General features: G+C 45.8%; 1 protein-coding gene across 1 annotated transcript in view; it reads right to left on the bottom strand.

The window, feature by feature from the left end:
* The window catches only part of LOC127429123 (sushi, von Willebrand factor type A, EGF and pentraxin domain-containing protein 1-like), a 162,113-nt gene that overhangs the window by 40,799 nt on the left and 103,939 nt on the right, over positions 1-17,375 (bottom strand). Inside the window, exons 15-23 of the mRNA XM_051677987.1 lie at positions 16,956-17,153; positions 16,578-16,811; positions 16,330-16,491; positions 14,361-14,522; positions 14,041-14,202; positions 9,307-9,395; positions 8,825-8,921; positions 7,178-7,291; positions 6,478-6,591 (exon numbers count right to left, since the gene is read on the bottom strand). Coding sequence (XP_051533947.1) covers positions 6,478-6,591; positions 7,178-7,291; positions 8,825-8,921; positions 9,307-9,395; positions 14,041-14,202; positions 14,361-14,522; positions 16,330-16,491; positions 16,578-16,811; positions 16,956-17,153 — 1,332 coding nt within the window. The remainder of the gene's footprint in view (positions 1-6,477; positions 6,592-7,177; positions 7,292-8,824; positions 8,922-9,306; positions 9,396-14,040; positions 14,203-14,360; positions 14,523-16,329; positions 16,492-16,577; positions 16,812-16,955; positions 17,154-17,375) is intronic.

Genomic DNA, 17,375 nt, shown 5'->3' with positions numbered 1-17,375 from the left:
CAGGTCTAGACACCGCGGAGACCACACCTCGCCCAAAGAGAGGGGGGGATATTTAAGTGGAAAGATACGTCACATGGTCTTTCCGACCATGTGGAGAGTCTTCAAGGTAGATCCTACCCAACGGGGGAGGAGTTACTACAAACATGGAGACTGGGGCAGAGGGGCTCTGCCCAAGGAAGACACAGTTTGCCAACAGGGAAACAAATTAGCGGGAGATATATATCACATAGGGTTAGCCTTACATGGAACCGCCACATGCGGAGCACCTACCCCAGAACAGGACTCTTAGTTAGCACGTGTACTGGGCCGGCAGCGAATCTCTCCGAACACTTGACTGCCACAGGGCTCAGAGGAAGTCAACTAAGGAACAAAGTTTGTGAACACTACTGGGAATTAATGGCGCATGTCTTCAGCTCAAAAGGAGGTGGAAGGCGCTATGTGCAAGTGATACACCCGGCCGGCTATCCCGGGCTTATCCACTTGTATTGCGTGCCACTACCTGAGACGAAACCGGTTCCACCCGGAGGTTGTAGAACCTTGCAAAGGTGTTGGGTGTTGCCCAGCCTGCTGCTCTGCAAATGTCTGTTAGAGAGGCACCCCTAGACAGGGCCCAGGAGGCCACTACACCCTTGGTAGAATGGGCTCGTAGCCCTACCAGGGGCGGCATGTCCTGGGCATGATATGCCATAGTTATGGTGTCAATGAGCCAGTGGGCGATCCTCTGCTTGGAGAGAGTGCTTCCTTTCCGCTATGCACCAAAGCAGACAAAGAGCTGCTCAGAGATCCTAAAGCTCTGTGTGCGATCTAAATAGATGTGTAAAGCGCGCACCGGACACAGCAACGAAAGGGCTGGGTCTGCCTCCTCCTGGGGCAACGCTTGCAGGTTCATCACCCGGTCCCTAAAAGGGGTCGTGGGAACCTTGGGCATATAGCCCGGTCGGGGTCTCAGGATCACATGAGAGTAGCCCGGACCGAACTCCAGGTACGTTTCGCTGACAGAGAACGCTTGCAGGTCTCCTACCCTCTTGATGGAAATGAGCGCAGTCAGGAGGGCAGTCTTCAAGGAGAGTGCCTTAAGCCTTTCCGAATCGACTCCAAATCAGCTGGACCACCTGAGGGTGGAGTCTCCACTCTCCCTTGAGGGTAACCTGCCATGACAGCGCGTCCGCTGTAGTGTTGAGGTTGCCCGGGATGTGAGTGGCTCGCAGCGACTTGAAGTGCTGCTGACTCCAGAGGAGGAGACGGCGGGCGAGTTGTGACATACAACGAAAGCGAAGACCGCCTTTGCGGTTGACATATGCTACCGTTGCCGTGTTGTCTGTCTGAACTAACACGTGCTTGCCCTGGATCAATGGCCGAAACCTCTGCAGGGCGAGCAGAATTGCCAACAACTCGAGGCAGTTGATGTGCCAATGCAGTCGCGGGCCCGTCTACAAGCCGGTGGCTGCGTGCCTATTTCAAACAGCGCCCAGCCCGTTTTGGAGGCGTCCGTCGTGACCACGACGTGCCTGGAGACCAGTTCTAGGAGAACACCTGCCCGTAGAAATGAGAGGTCGGTCCAAGGGCTGAAAAGACGGTGACAGACCGGCGTGATGACCACGCAATGTGTTCCATGGCACCATGCCCATCTCGGGACTTGAGTCTGAAGTGGTCTCCTATGCATAAACCCGAGCGGGGTGGCCACCGCTGAGGATGCCATATGTCCCAGGGGCCTCTGAAAGAGTTTCAGTGGAACCGCTGTTTTCTGTTTGAACACCTTCAAACAGGCCAGCACCGACTGTGCGCACTCGTTCGTGAGGTGTGCTGTCAAAGAGACTGAGTCCAACTCCAAACTGAGGAAAGAGATGCTCTGAACCGGGACGAGTTTGCTCTTTCCCAGTTGACCCGAAGCCCTAGTCGGCTGAGGTGTGAGAACACCAAGTCCCTGTGTGCACAACATGTCCCAAGAGTGAGCTAGGATTAGCCAATCATCGAGAAAGTTGAGAACGCAAATGCCCACTTCCCTTAATGGGGCAAGGGCTGCCTCTGCGACTTTCGTGAAGACGCAAGGAGACAAGGACAGACCGAAAGGGGGGACCTTGTACTGATACGCCTGACCCTCGAATGCAAACCGCAGGAAGGGTCTGTGTCAAGGTAGAATCGAGACGTGGAAGTACACTTCCTTCAGGTCTACCGCCGCAAACCAATCTTGATGCCGGACGCTCGCCAGAATGCGTTTTTGCATCAGCATCTTGAACGTGAGTCTGTGTAAAGCCCGGTTCAGTACTTGCAGGTCCAAGATTGGCCGCAACCCACCACCTTTTTTCGGTACGATGAAGTAGGGGCTGTAAAACCCCTTCTTCATCTCGGCCAGAGGGACAGGTTCTATCGCACCCTTCCGTAGGAGGGTAGCGATCTCCACGCGCAAGGTAGCAGCGTTTTCGTCTTTCACCAAGGTGAAGTGGATACCGCTGAACCTGGGCGGACGCCTGGCGAACTGAATCACGTAGCCGAGTTGGACGGTCCAGACCAGCCATCGTGACAGATTGGAAAGCGCAAGCCATGCGTCCAAGTTCCGTACAAGGGGGACCAAAGGAACAACGCTGTCAAACGTACAGGCAGATGGGGCCTCGCGGCGGGGCGGAGCTCGAGGTGCCACACCATGTCGTGGCCGTGCTGAGTCTAGGGACATCGAAGCACTTACCTGGCTCCTTGTGACCACCCCTGGAACAGCCTGGGACAGGGGAGGAAGAGGCCTGTCCTCATGACCCATGGAGACTGTCACATCGGGGGTGGATTTGTGCCACAGCTGGGCGCTCAGGGGTGGGAGACCGCCGCTGGAGCGCCAAACCTGCCAAATAGAGTGGTGGACGGTGGCCGTGATGACGGCTGTGCACACCGGATATGTGACCCAGGGAACAAGGAAACCGCTCTTGCTGAACTCGAGTACTGCAGCCACTTGGGCATGCAGCGCAATTAGGTGGGTGGTGTCCGCTTCCTGCGGTGGGCTCCACGCCGGGCCAAAGGGGCGGGCTGCGGTGGAGCCGGTGCAGTCACCGCAGGGGGATGCAACCACTTGGTGACGAGCAGACAGGGACGCCCTTGGTGACGAGCAGACAGGGTGTGGGATCTTGAGCCGCGCCGGGGCAGGATATGCCGGATAGCCTCCGTCTGCTGCTCCACCGTCGAGAACTGCTGGGCAAAGTCCTTGACGGTGTCGCCGAATAGGCCAGCCTGGGAAATGGGGGCAGCAAGGAACCGTGTCCTGTCGGCCTCACCCATCTCGACCAGGTTGAGCCAAAGGTGGTGCTCCTGGACCACTAATGTGGACATCGTCTGCCCGAGAGACCGCGCCGTGACCTCCGTCGCTCGGTCGCCGAGCGCAGTTCCTGCATCAATCCCGGGGTAGAACTACACTTGTGCAGTTCCTTTAGCGCCTTGGCGGACTTGCAGGAGAACCATGGCGTGCAGGGCGGAGGCGGCTTATCCAGCGGCACTGTAGGCCTTGGCCATCAGAGACGACGTAAACCTACAGGCCTTGGACGGGGGCTTCGGGCACCCATGCCAGGTGGCGGCTCTCTGCAGGCATAGGTGCACCGCGAGCGCCTTTATCCACCGGGGGATTGCCAAATAGCCCTTGGCCGCCCCACCATCGAGGGTAGTGAGGGCGGGGAAGCTGAAAAGATCAGGACCGGGCAGTAAAAAAGTGCCTCCCACGACCTTGTCAGCTCTTCATGCACTTCTGGGAAGAAAAGAACGGGGGCGGGGCATGGCTTTGAGCGGCGCTATGAGCCCAGGAACCAATCATCGAGCCGCGAGGGTTCAGGGAAGAGCGGAGGGTTCCACTCTAGCCGAAGCTCGCGGCTGCCCGGGAAAGCATGTCATCATCTTCGCGTCAGCCTGTGACTGGGCAATCGTCCCCGAAGGGAGGAGCCCAGCTGAGGCTTCCGCGTCCGACTGGACGAGCCTGCTCTCCGATGCTGCGCTCAAGAGCTCATCACTTTCACGGGCTCCGAATAAGAGGTCGAACTCGCCATGAGACGAGCCAGCGGACTCATCCGGAAGCCCGATCGGGGCAGGGGAATGGGGAATGGGAGGTCTGCGGGGGGATACCCGGCGGAGGTGGTCCCATTGGGGTCCCCAAATCGCCCCCAGTGCTAGCCGCGCTAGCCTCATACCCGTGGGTAAAAGGACCGAGGCGGGGAGCCTCTGGGGTGGCATGCTCTCTTACGAAGGCGAGCCGCAACCGCATCGTTGCCATGGACGTGTCCTCGCAATGAGTCCAGTGGTGTGAAAAAGTGTTTGCCCCCTTCCTGATTTCTTATTTTTTTGCATGTTTGTCACACTTAAATGTTTCAGATCATCAAACAAGTTTAAATATTAGTCAAAGATATCACAAGTAAACACAAAATGAAGTTTTTAAATGAAGGTTGTTATTATTAAGGGAAAACAAAATCCAAACCTACATGGCCCTGTGTGAAAAAGTGATTGCCCCCTAAACCTAATAACTGGTTGGGCCACCCTTAGCAGCAACAACTGCAATCAAGCGTTTGCGGTAACTTGCAATGAGTCTTTTACAGTGCTGTGGAGGAATTTTGGCCCACTCATCTTTGCAGAATTGTTGTAATTCAGCCACATTGGAGGGTTTTCGAGCATGAACTGCCTTTTTAAGGTCATGCCACAATATCTCAATAGGATTCAGGTCAGGACTTTGACTAGGCCACTCCAAAGTCTTCATTTTGTTTTTCTTCAGCCATTCAGAGGTGGACTTGCTGGTGTGTTTTGGATCATTGTCCTGCTGCAGAACCCAAGTTCGCTTCAGCTTGAGGTCACGAACAGATGGCCGGACATTCTCCTTCAGGATTATTTGGTAGACAGCAGAATTCATGGTTCCATTTATCACAGCAAGTCTTCCAGGTCCTGAAGCAGCAAAACAGCCCCAGACCATCACACTACCACCACCATATTTTACTGTTGGTATGATGTTCTTTTTCTGAAATGCAGTGTTACTTTAAACCAGATGTAATGGGACACACACCTTCCAAAAAGTTCAACTTTTGTCTCGTCAGTCCACAGAGTATTTTCCCAAAAGTCTTGGGGATCATCAAGATGTTTTCTGGCAAAAATGAGACAAGCCTTAATGTTCTTTTTGCTCAGCAGTGGTTTTCGTCTTGGAACTCTGCCATGCAGGCCATTTTTGCCCAGTCTCTTTCTTATGGTGGAGTCATGAACACTGACCTTAACTGAGGCAAGTGAGGCCTGCAGTTCTTTGGATGTTGTTGTGGGGTCTTTTGTGACCTCTTGGATGAGTCGTCGCTGTGCTCTTGGGGTAATTTTGGTCGGCCGGCCACTCCTGGGAAGGTTCACCACTGTTCCATGTTTTCGCCATTTATGGATAATGGCTCTCACTGTGTTTCTCTGGAGTCCCAAAGCATTAGAAATGGCTTTATAACCTTTTCCAGACTGATAGATCTCAATTACTTTTTCTCATTTGTTCCTGAATTTCTTTGGATCTCGGCATGATGTCTAGCTTTTGAAGATCTTTTGGTCTACTTCACTTTGTCAGGCAGGTCCTATTTAAGTGATTTCTTGATTGAGAACAGGTGTGGCAATAATCAGGCCTGAGTGTGGCTAGAGAAATTTAACTCAGGTGTGATAAACCACAGTTAAGTTATATTTTAACAGGTGGGGCAAACACTTTTTCACACAGGGCCATGTAGGTTTGGATTTTGTTTTCCCTTAATAATAACAACCTTCATTTAAAAACTGCGTTTTGTGTTTACTTGTGTTATCTTTGACTAATACTTAAACTTGTTTGATGATCTGAAACATTTAAGTGTGACAAACATGCAAAAAAATAAGAAATCAGGAAGGGGGCAAACACTTTTTCACACCACTGTACATGACCATCCACGAACGCTGTCTCTGCGTGAGCAGTGCCCAGACACGAAAGACAGTGATCGTGACCGTCAGAAGGTGAGAGATAACGAGCGCAACCAGGAGTAACACACGATCGGAAAGGCATCTTTAAAAAGACGTTCCGTGTGTGCCGCTCTTTTAGAGAAATATACTCTTATTTCTGCTGAAGCGCCCAGGGGCATTCTCTGCAGTGCACTAGTGCAGAGGAGGGAGAAGCCGCTGAAATGCGCCATCAGATCCTGCAGAGGTGAATGAACAGTCATGGGAATTCAGCTCAGTGAGCATGACCTTTTGGCTCCGAAGAGAAAATCTGAATGAGTGGTTGCATACCAGCTCCTTTTATACCCGTATGTCCGGGGGAGTGGCATGCAAATACCACTCGCCAATTTTCATTGGCCTTTTATCAAAGACCAGAGGTGTCTCGGGCTCCCAAGAGTGACCCCTAGTGTCACTACATCGACACAATGTCGAGTGAGTGACAGATAGGGAACTGAAGAACATCCCTTTACAGAGTACTACACTATACTGTAAATGGCATTATATGTAAATGAACAGTTGAGGCAGAGGTGAGGTGCTGACCTGTGAATCCATCTGGGCAGCTACATGTAAAGTGATTCACCTCATCCACACAGACTCCTTCATTCAGACAAGGCGATGAGCTGCATTCGTTAACCTCTGCCTCACACAGCAACCCTTCCAGAGACAAAACAGATGCATACACACACACCACACACACACACACACACACACAGAAATGAATAAAAACACTGCAATTAAATTTCCCCATATGCAGCCACATGCTTAATCATGTCCACATTTTAAAGATGAGAGACAATAGCCTGAATGGAAAAGTGTTATAAGGTTCTGAGAATGAGGGTTGTTTTAGTTCCACTGCCAGATTCACGAGATTTAGAGACATTCCTAAATCAACAAAAGGTGAGAGTAGAGAAACTCTTTAGAACTGAGTGGAATTTTAGATAAGTGGTTTAAGTCCTTTAAAAATGTAGATCCTAAAATAAAGCCATAAGCCACAAAAGGCCATGTGATACAGTGATTTTACCATGGGTAAAGGGTGAAAAAGCAATTTTTAAATAAACGTTAAATAAATGTTTCAATAAACAGTTACATTTATAATTAATAATAATCTAAATAAATTATTCTGCCAGTGGCTGCCAAGCAACATAGCAATTTGGCGTATTAATGTAAAATGTACGATCACAGGAGAGCGTTTACAGTCATTTTACAGTTCAAAGTCAGAAATCAGTGGTCTTTTCCTTACCTACAAACCCCAGCTGACATTGACACCTGAAATCTCCCATGCCATCTCTGCACAAGCCTCCATTTTGACAAGGTATAGACTCACATTCATCAATGTCACTCTCACACTTGGCTCCTATGAGGCAATGAATAAAGAAGCACTGGAAAAGACTGGGCAGTGATTCACCTACATCATAAAGGCTTGCTGAAATGAGCTGATAAAATTTTTACACTGTTTTTTTTATTTATTTTTTATCCCCTTTTCTCCCAATTTGGAATGCCCAATTACCACTACTTAGTAGGTCCTTGCGGTTGCGCGGTTACTCACCTCAGTCCAGGTGGTGGAGGACAAGTCTCCGTTGCCTCCGCTTCCGAGACTGTCAATCTGCGCATCTTATCACGTGGCTCACTGTGCATGACACTGCAGAGACTCACAGCATGTGGAGGCTCATGCTATTCTCCGCGATCGATGCACAACTTACCACGTGCCCCATCAAGAGCGAGAACCCCTAATCATGACCACGAGGTGGTTACTCCATGTGATTCTACCCTCCCTAGCAACTGGGCCAATTTGGTTGCTTAGGAGGCCTGGCTGGAGTCACTCAGCACGCCCTGGATACGAACTCGTGACTCCAGGGGTGGTAGTCAGCGTCAATACTCGCTGAGCTACCCAGGCCCACTAAAACTTTTACACCGTTTTACCAGATTAGCTAAATTATTAAAAACAATTTAGTTTGAGTCGTCTTATTCCACACTGAAGTTCTATCATAGAGCTTATCATCTTTAGTTTAGTTTGTAACTTTTGCACACAAAAAAATAAGTCAACAAAAAAAAGTTCAGTGTTCCCATGAGAATAAGTTTCCATAAGCTGGTTGAATATAAAGGGATAGTTCACCCAAAAATGAAAATTCCCTCATCATTGACTCACACTCTTGCCATCCCAGATATGTATGACTTTTTTTCTTCTGCAGAACACAAATCAAGATTTTTAAAAGAATATCTCAGCTCTGTAGGACCATACAATTCAAGTGAATGGATACCAAAACTCTGAAGCTCCAAAAGCTAATAAAGGCAGCATAAAAGTAATCCATACAACTCCAGTGGTTTAATCCATGTCTTCTGAAGCAATCTAATTGATTTTGGGACAGAGCTGACCAAAATATAACTCTTTTTCACTGTACATCTTGCCATTGCTGTCTTTATGTATGATCATTATTTCAAGCTCGAATACACCTCCTAGTGCTTGACACATGTGCAAATCATGATCATCAAGGAGACTGCTGATGTCAAGATTTATAGTGAAATTTTTTATTTTTTTTTGGTCTGTTCTCACCCAAAACCGATTGGATGGCTTCAGAAGACATGGATTAAACCACTGAAATCATATGAATGACTTTTATGCTGCCTTTGTGTCCTTTTTGGAGCTTCAAAGTTTTGGACACCATTCATTTGCATTGTATGGACCTACAGAGCTGAGATATTCTTCTAAAAATATGTGTTTGTGTTTTGTAGAAGAAAGAAAGTCATATACATCTGGGATGGCATGAGGGTTAATAAATGATTAGAGAATTAAATTTTTTAGGTTAACAGTTCCTTTAACAGCTGGTTTTACAACATTACTTGTTAATGAGTTATGGTTAAAAGAGTCTCATGTGAGAACTTGTCGAACCTGTAAATCCTGGAAGACAGGTGCAAACATATCCTACCCCGACTTCCTCACAAGTGCCTTGATTTTGACATGGATTCAGAAGGCATTCGTGGAACATCTGCAGCAGAGAGCAGAGCAGACAACTTTTTAGATAAAAAATATTCAGCAATTTAATTCCAGCCCCCAGGGGGTGCTGTGAAACCAACAATAAGTTATGAACAGTTTTTATCCCAGTCTCTTATCAATATCTCTGTGATTTTTGACCGAAGGTTCAACAGTTAAACCCATCAGAGACTCCCATCCATCTTTGTCACTTGAGATTTGGATGTAGGAAACACCTGACAGTTTTAATAGGAGTCTGTCCTGATTTACTTTCTCATCTGGTGTACTGACTTAGAGGATGGAATGTAATGGTCAGTTTTACTGAGACAGAAGTATATGTAAGCCAAACACACCAGGATCACATTTCAAAGATATACAGATTCAGTAAGAAAGATACTCACCTGACTACTGGCTTGATACTCATTTCCCACAGCCACTTCTGGCACTGGAGTGGCACTTTCCTCTTTAGGCAAAAAACTAGAGCCAAAACCTGAGTCAGACAAAGAGAGAGAGAAGGAAAGAAAGAAAGTGTAATAAGGAGACAGGAATGAGAAAATGAAAAAGACAGAATAAGCACAACACATAAAAACACACACATAAAAAAGATGTGAAAGAGGAGAATTTCTGCTGTCAAAACTGGAAAAGATTATCCAAAGGCATTCATCATCCTCATCTTTTCCAGATTGAGGCACTTTTTCCTGCACGTACAGAGAATCAGATTCCATTATGTGCATTGGATTCTCATTGCAAATTGTTCACACACCTAGCCCCAAGGAAAAACATGGGAATGATCCATATATTACACTGAAAACCGGTGAATGAATGTGGACAACCTCTGCACACCATCATCTTGAACAAGTTTTACTTTCTATCACATTATACTGTATGTGAAGTTTGTAATTTTTGTTAAACTATCCTAGTTTATTTGCAGATACATCTATAACTAAGCCATTCGTATGTTTACTTCCCAAAGTGTGTTAAAACTGTGGCTCTGTGATGTCTGTGGGAATTGACTAGGGTGAGAGTGGGCGGTAGGAGTGTTTGGAAAACCTGTTCAGAAACAATTCTTTTTGCAATTACGTTTGTGTTGCTAGTGACACCATAGTCATACCATATTTTCCTGAATTTAACTCACTACATTTTAATTTATTTATTTTTTGTTATCCAAAAGGTACTGCAACTTATATTTCAAAGCGATTTACATAACACAACTGATGTCAGCACTGTGCACCAAAACACTTATGCTTACATAAAAACAGAGGAAAAACCTCAGTCTTACAGGAGGTAGTAGCATTTTTAAGTTGCCTATTCAGAGTATTTTGCCTATGAAATGTATTTTATGCAACCAGTTAAACATCTTAAAAAGAGATGTTGCTTATTTGTCATGTTTTTCATGAAACATAAACAGAAAATGAAAAACAGTTACATATGACTACTTAAAGCAGATGCTCCCAATTAAAACAAGCCCAAATACATTTGATCAGTGATCCTCAAGAGACAATCTCAGAAAAAAACATTACTCCAAATAACTTATGTACTTCAAATTTTTAACTATTCAGACCAAGCATCAGAATCTCAAACATCTAGAAATAATTAATAAGTAAATAAAGGGACCTCCAAGGGAAATAACCAGGGGCGATTTCTCAGGGCTAGCAAAGCCTTCTCTGCTGGCATAACATGCCTAATAAATAAATTTGAGTGCCCAATACATCACACATAAAACTCTGAACCTTCAACCAAAATTCTTGGATCTTAACACACCACCAAAAGACATGGGTTGTGTCTCCATCTTCATCGCCAGCAGGTGGGTGTCTTTAAGACCAAGCCTATACAATCTAGAGGGGGTCCAATATAATTGATGTAAAATCTTGAATTTCATAAGGCACACCCTTGCATCTCTAGATGCAGACTTGACATTTTTTAAAATCCTAGCCCACACTCCCTCCTCCAACACCAATTTTAAATCTTTCTCCCATAATCTTTTGATAGAAGTTAAAGCTCCATCCCCCAGACTCTGAATTAGCAGGGAGTAATACACTGATGCCTCATGACCTTTTCCAAAAGCAGTAATCACCACTCCCAGAGTGTCTGCCGCTTTAGGGGGGTGTATGCTACTCCCAAAAATAGCACAGAGCAGGTGACACAACTGTAAATACCTAAAAAACTGAGATCTGGGAATCCCAAAATGTTGAACCAAATTTTCAAAGGATCTCAACACTCCACTCTCATATTGGTCACCGAGTGTAGCAACCCCCCTCACAATCCACTCTGACCAGCAGAAAGGGGACTTATTAATACATCATTTTGGGTTCAGCCACATACTCGAGGCAACATTTAAATAAATGGCCAAATTAAACACTCTGGACACTTTTGTCCACACCGAGTGCAAATGAGAGATAACGGGGTGTGTAGAGCGGAGGAGGGCAGGGCCGGGCTGGAATGACGCACGCCCGGTCCCCAATCAGCCTGATGGGGCGCGCGAGGGATAAAGGTGGCCGGGGACGACAGTTCAAGAGAGAGAGAATTACAGGCAGCTGCCCTGTGTGTGGTTATGTTTGTGTGTTTTTGGTTAAGTTGATCATTAAACTATTATTTATATTCTCAAGCCGGTTCTTGGGATGCCCGTCGCAGAGCCCTCGACACTGCCGTCCACCCAGGGGAGCACCGCTACCATCCGCTGGGGGACGGAGTAGCACAACCGCCCGGACGCGTGGAATGGCCGCCGTCCGTGAGGCAAGTGGGACCGGACTCCCTGACCGCCTGGAGCGATGGAGCCACTGCCAGGGACGGAGGAGTGTCCTGCCGTCCCCCAGAAACACAGAGGGGTCGAGAGAAGACCGCCGTCCGCGAGGGGAGGAGGGAAGCGACTCCCCGACCGCCTGGAGCGGTAGGGCTGCTGCCAGGGGCGGAGGAGTGTCCCCACATGTCACCGGGAATGCGGAGGGGCGTTCTGTCTGCTGGGGGTCAGAGGTCTGACTCCGGTCCGCCCGGGGAGGAGCGGCTGCTGTCTGCCTGAGAGGGTGGAGGAGTGATCGAGGACCATGTGAGTGAATTTCTTTTTCTCTCTCTCCTCACTCTCTCTCTGTCGCTCCGTGTTGGCCTTTCCCTTGCCTATTTTGTTTTTTGTTGTTATTGTTTTTCCCCTCTTGTCTCCTCCCAGGTCGAGGAAGGTGGGGATGACCTGCCGGCAGTCGGGGCGCAAGGCAGTTCCCCCCTCCCCCCCGGAGAGGAGGCTCCCTGGCCTGAGGCAACGCCAGGAGGAGTGTAGAGCGGAGGAGGGCGGAGCCGGGCTGGAATGACCATCAGCCTGATGGGGCGCGCGAGGGATAAAGGCGGCCGGGGACAACAGTTTGAGAGAGAGGGAATTACAGGTAGTTGCCCTGTGTGTGGTGATGTTTGTGTGCTTTTGGTTAAGTTGATCATTAAACTATTATTTATATTCTCAAGCCGGTTCTCGTCTCCTCCTTTCCCTCTAACCCCCTTACAGGGTGTAACTTAACTTCTCCAGTTGGTTTGAAAGAAAGGCTTTGCAAAGGGGCAAGAACTTCCTGTTCAATACAAAACCAGGGAGGGGCTCTCTCAGGTGGAAGTGACCAATGAGCTAAATGTCTGAGACCGAATGCATAACAATAAAACAAAATCTTGTGTAGGCCTAGCCCACGTTTGTCAATCGGCCTATGCATTTTACTGAAATGTAATCTGGGATGTTTACCATTCCAAATGAAGAACTTCGCCATGCTATCAAATTGCTTGAAATAAGAGAGGGAGACATCTATAGGGAGAGACTGTAGCAGGTAGTGGAATTTTGGAATACAATTCATTTTAATAACATTAACCTTCCCAATCATAGATAAATGTAATGAAGCCCACCACCTTCCTTCTTTTTATGGGGTGCCCATCCTTAGCATCTATTCTCAATTTGGCCAGGAACATCAGTACAAAAGTGACCTTCCGTTGATGTAAGAGTTTCTTGCATTCCTTGAATCGATCACATTTCTCTCATCCAATTCGTAAAGTCTGGGAACAAGAAAATGCTATTGTTTTTCCAAGAAAGCCTTCCTTTACTCCTCACCTCGCATAACACGAGATCTTTATAGGATGATCTCAGAAATTTGGCCAGAATTGATCGGGGCCTGTCTCCCTCGGCGGATCGCGGAGCCGGAACCCTGTGAGCTTGCTCGATTTCCAATTTATGGCCTGTTATGTCGAGCAGACTCGGAAATAGCCAGTCCAGGAATTTCACCATATTCTGACCCTCTCCTCCCTCAGGAATTCCAACATTATGGACGTTATTTCGCCGACTACAATTCTCCATATCCTCCAGCTTCTCCCAGACGCGCTCCAAATCCGCCTTGGTCACTAGCGGATTAGCAGCTAATTCCCTCTCCAATGACTTCAAATAATCTATCCGTTTCTCGACATACCCCACTCTTGTAACCACCTCAGTGAATTTTGTCTCCATGGCAGTGATCGATCGACAGCAAGATCCTTCAAGTCAGCAACGACCTTCGTCAGCATTGCTGACAAGGTCAACAATTCTCGCCGAATTTCCCGCACTTCACCGGCCAAATCTGCTCCCTGGTCCGCGGTCTTGTCAGGGGCATCAGCTTGAGCACGTAAGTGTCTTTTAATGTCTCCAGAGCCCGAACATTTTGAATTCTTTGACATATTGTCTTCCTAGAATAGTTAAGGAACAGAGTGCATCGAACCTCACCGGTTTATGACAATAATAGTGTTAAAACTAGCAAAGTGTGCAGAGCTCGCCGTTCACACGTCCGAATCTCACACGGCGTCAGGTGACTCCCCCTAAATTTGGAATTTTTGAATTTGAATTCATAAACATTTCACTGGCCCGTTAGAACATTCCATCAATCTAGGTCTAAGGGATTTTTCCCATATTTGATCGTCTGTGGTGCAAAAACCCTTTGTCCAATCAGTTAGAAAATAAATAGCACACTTTTTCAGAACAGTATGAAGGTCTGTACCAGGTTTGGTTGATGTAGCTTGAAAGCTCTAGGAGGAGTTAGTGTTAGAAATTTTGGTCTCGGTTTAGGGATTAAAAAAAAAAACCTAAACCAATTTTGTAGAATAATAGTATGTTGTCAAGCCAACATAATAAAGGGAAAGAAGCATACTGGAGCACTGTTGGATGGCTTTGGCTCCAGTTATTGTAGTGGTGCCAAAAAAGGGGCAGGAGAGGCAGTAGGATCGGCCCTCTTCAGGCTGGTAATAATCTCTGGGGCAAGGGTAACATGGAACCAGACCCGTACGAGAGAAGTGACCTGCAGAACACGGTACTGGGGAGACAGAGAGAAAAAGAGAAAGAAAGAGGGAAATGAAAGATATTACAGATCCAACAAGATATTTAGAACATCTTCTAAAAAACATAATATCTGACATCTTGTCTCAAATGTTGAAGGAATTCTTAGGTGTTTAATAATTTGTTATATCTCACCACCACACTCAGTGACGTCCACAGCCCCTCTATTAACAGTGGTAGTGGTGGGTGGGCATGACAGACAGGTCAGGGAGCCAAAACCCGGCTGGTACTCCCCTAATGGACAGGACTCGCAGGTCTCCAGCCCACTCAGTGATGAGCTGCCCGGCTGACACTGCACTGGAAACATGCACACACATGCAATTATACACACACACAAGCACACAGAGACACGATTAGAAATTCTGGTTACTCTGCTTGTACACCACTGTGAATTTGAGAGGAACTGAATTCATCCACTAAAGTGACCTTGGGATCAGTTGGTTAAAAATAGTTGATACTTGATGTGTCAGGATGTATCCAAGAGGAGTTAAAGACTGCGATAGTTCAACCAGTTCTGAAGAAGCCCTCATTAGATCCTTTGGTTGCAGATAACTTTAGATAGACCAATCTCAAAATTACCGTTTATCCCTAAAATATTAGAGAAATCTGTAGCTAAGCAACTATCGGAGGTAGTGAAGGATAACAATATTTTTTAGAAATTTCAGTCACGTTTTAGAGAAAACCACAGTCCAGAAACTGCCCTTCTTAGGGTGACCAATGACTTATTGATGGCGAAGGATGTTGGAGAGTGCTCCATTTCAGTGTTTAGCTTGATTTGACTGCAGTGTTTGATACAGTTGATCATTCAGTTTTAATTGATACATTGAAGAGATTGGTGGGGATATTTGGGGTGGCTTTAGAATGGTATGCTTCCTACTTGTTGAAAAGGAACAATTGTGGTGTTCCGCAAGGAACCTTTATTGTTTTCACTATTTGTGTTACCACCTGGTTCTGTGATTTGAAAATACAACATTAATTTCCATTGCTATGCGGATGACCTGCAGGTGTATTTGTCGTTGAATCCCAATGATCTGACTAATTTAAATGTTTTTTTAAGCATGTATAGCAGATATAAAAAATTGGATGGCATGTAATTTTCTTCAGTTAAATACTGATAAAACAGAGGTTGTTATAATTGGTCATGATTTAAAAAAATGTCAGACTGAGTCAGGACTTATTCAGGTGATCCCCAATTTGAGAATCTATCTTGATACAAATTAAAATTTTGAAAATCACGTCAGGAAGTTAGTTCAATCTTGTTTTTATCAGTTAAGGAACATTTCTAGGTTAGACATGTCTTGAGTTTTAGGGATACAGAGAAGCGTATGCTTTTATTTTGTCTCTCCTCATTATTGTAATGCCCTGTTTTCAACTTTAAATCAACACAATGTAGCACAGCTACAATTGGTGCAAAATGCTGCAACTAGACTTTTGACATGAACTAGGTCTTCAAATCATATTACTCCAGTTTTAGCTTCTTTGCAGTTCATTTTAGGGTTGATTTTAAGATTTTGTTAATACATATAAGGCATTACATGGTTTGGCACCAGAATATTTAGCAGAACTTTTAAGACCTTATGAAACAGTTCTTCTTATCGTAAACTGTTGGCTGTTCCAAGATCCAGATGCAAAACGTTTGTAGTGAAGGCCCCACGTTTATGGAACAGCCTGCCCAGGGATATTATATCTGCTGAATCTGTGTCTCTTTTTTTAAGTCTTGTTTAAAAACTAATTTGTATAGACTTGCTTTTATTACTATGTGAATGTGTTGTGTTTTACTGTATGTGTTTTGATTTTCTGTTTTGTGAAGCACTTTGCGCTAAATCGCTAAGGTGCAATAAAAATAAAGTTATTATTATTATAAAAGGTAATTTGTTCTTTGATACTTGATTATCTAATGCAATGAAATGAATACAATACATGTGGTTTAAGTGTCCAAATACTTTTTGGGGCCATTGTAGTAGGTATAAACTTTGGATGAATGGAGTGACAAAAATATTTATTTCAAATCAACAGACATACTGTATATTACATATATAGAGACAGATCATTTGATGGTTAACCTTTTAATTGAATTAATCAGTAAATCAAGGTGACTGATTACCTTTGCACTCTGCCAGGCTGCGTGAATGGAGGTATGGAGTGGAGAAGCCATCTGGGCAAAGCTTACACTCAATCTGCCCCTCCTTATCCTGATACGACCCTCTCCAGCAGCTCTCACACTCTGCATACTCCAGGGAGAAATACGTACCTACTGGGCATTGCACTATGAGACAAAAACAGCAAGGAGGTCAAAACAAATACTTTCTTCAGGAGATTCATCAGAAGTATCCAGTAGACTGTACAACTCACCACACATCCTGCCTTTGAGAACAGAGCCTGGCCGACAGTAAAGTTTCACTTTTTTACTTCCCAGGGATTTGAGGTCAGCTACGATCATCTCAGATGACACATGGAAGGTGCTGAACGGCTGCTTGCTCAGCGTGCGCTTAAGCCGATTGGTCAGCTGCTCAAGGGCCCTCAGCAAACGCTTCTGATTGACTATCTCTGCTGAGTCATTCCTCAACAGAGGCAGTGGGATGCTTGCTGGGAAAAAGGAATGGTGTTGGAAGTTGCGACTAGATAACTATCTTGTGTATTCCCCTTAAACAGTCACAATTATCAGCTGGGGCAATAATAACAACAGGCACAGGGCCGAATTGCTTAGCACAATAGTTCGTTTTTCTCTACCTGTGATGTTGAAATTGATTTGTATCTTCTGCTCTCTTGTGGGGCCTGTGTTTTTACGATGACGTTTGGTTCTCATGTGATGGCTATGCTGTGATGTACCATCTTGCTGTAAGTGTTGCTCTGGATCAAATCCAGTGTCAAAATAAGCATAATCCTGACCGTTCTGAGAAGCCCAATTACTGCTCCATCCTCCAGGGCCTGAGGAGAAACAAAAGAAGAAGATAGAAGGAGATAATAATAAGTAAATAATATAAGCATACAAGGAACAATTAGACATTCAATCTTTAAAAAGACTGTTTATTACTTTTTTCCCCTGACAAAAGAGCATGGATTTAATCTTTCACATGATCATGTTTTTGGTGTATTAAGCATAATCAGTGGAAGACTGTGAATGTAAACATACTCATTATAAGTTCCATG

The sequence above is a fragment of the Myxocyprinus asiaticus genome, chromosome 1 (genome assembly GCF_019703515.2).
Source record: "Myxocyprinus asiaticus isolate MX2 ecotype Aquarium Trade chromosome 1, UBuf_Myxa_2, whole genome shotgun sequence".
Lineage (NCBI taxonomy): Eukaryota > Metazoa > Chordata > Actinopteri > Cypriniformes > Catostomidae > Myxocyprinus > Myxocyprinus asiaticus.
The sequence above is the reverse complement of the archived record's forward strand: the minus strand, read 5'-3'. Positions and strand labels throughout refer to the sequence as shown.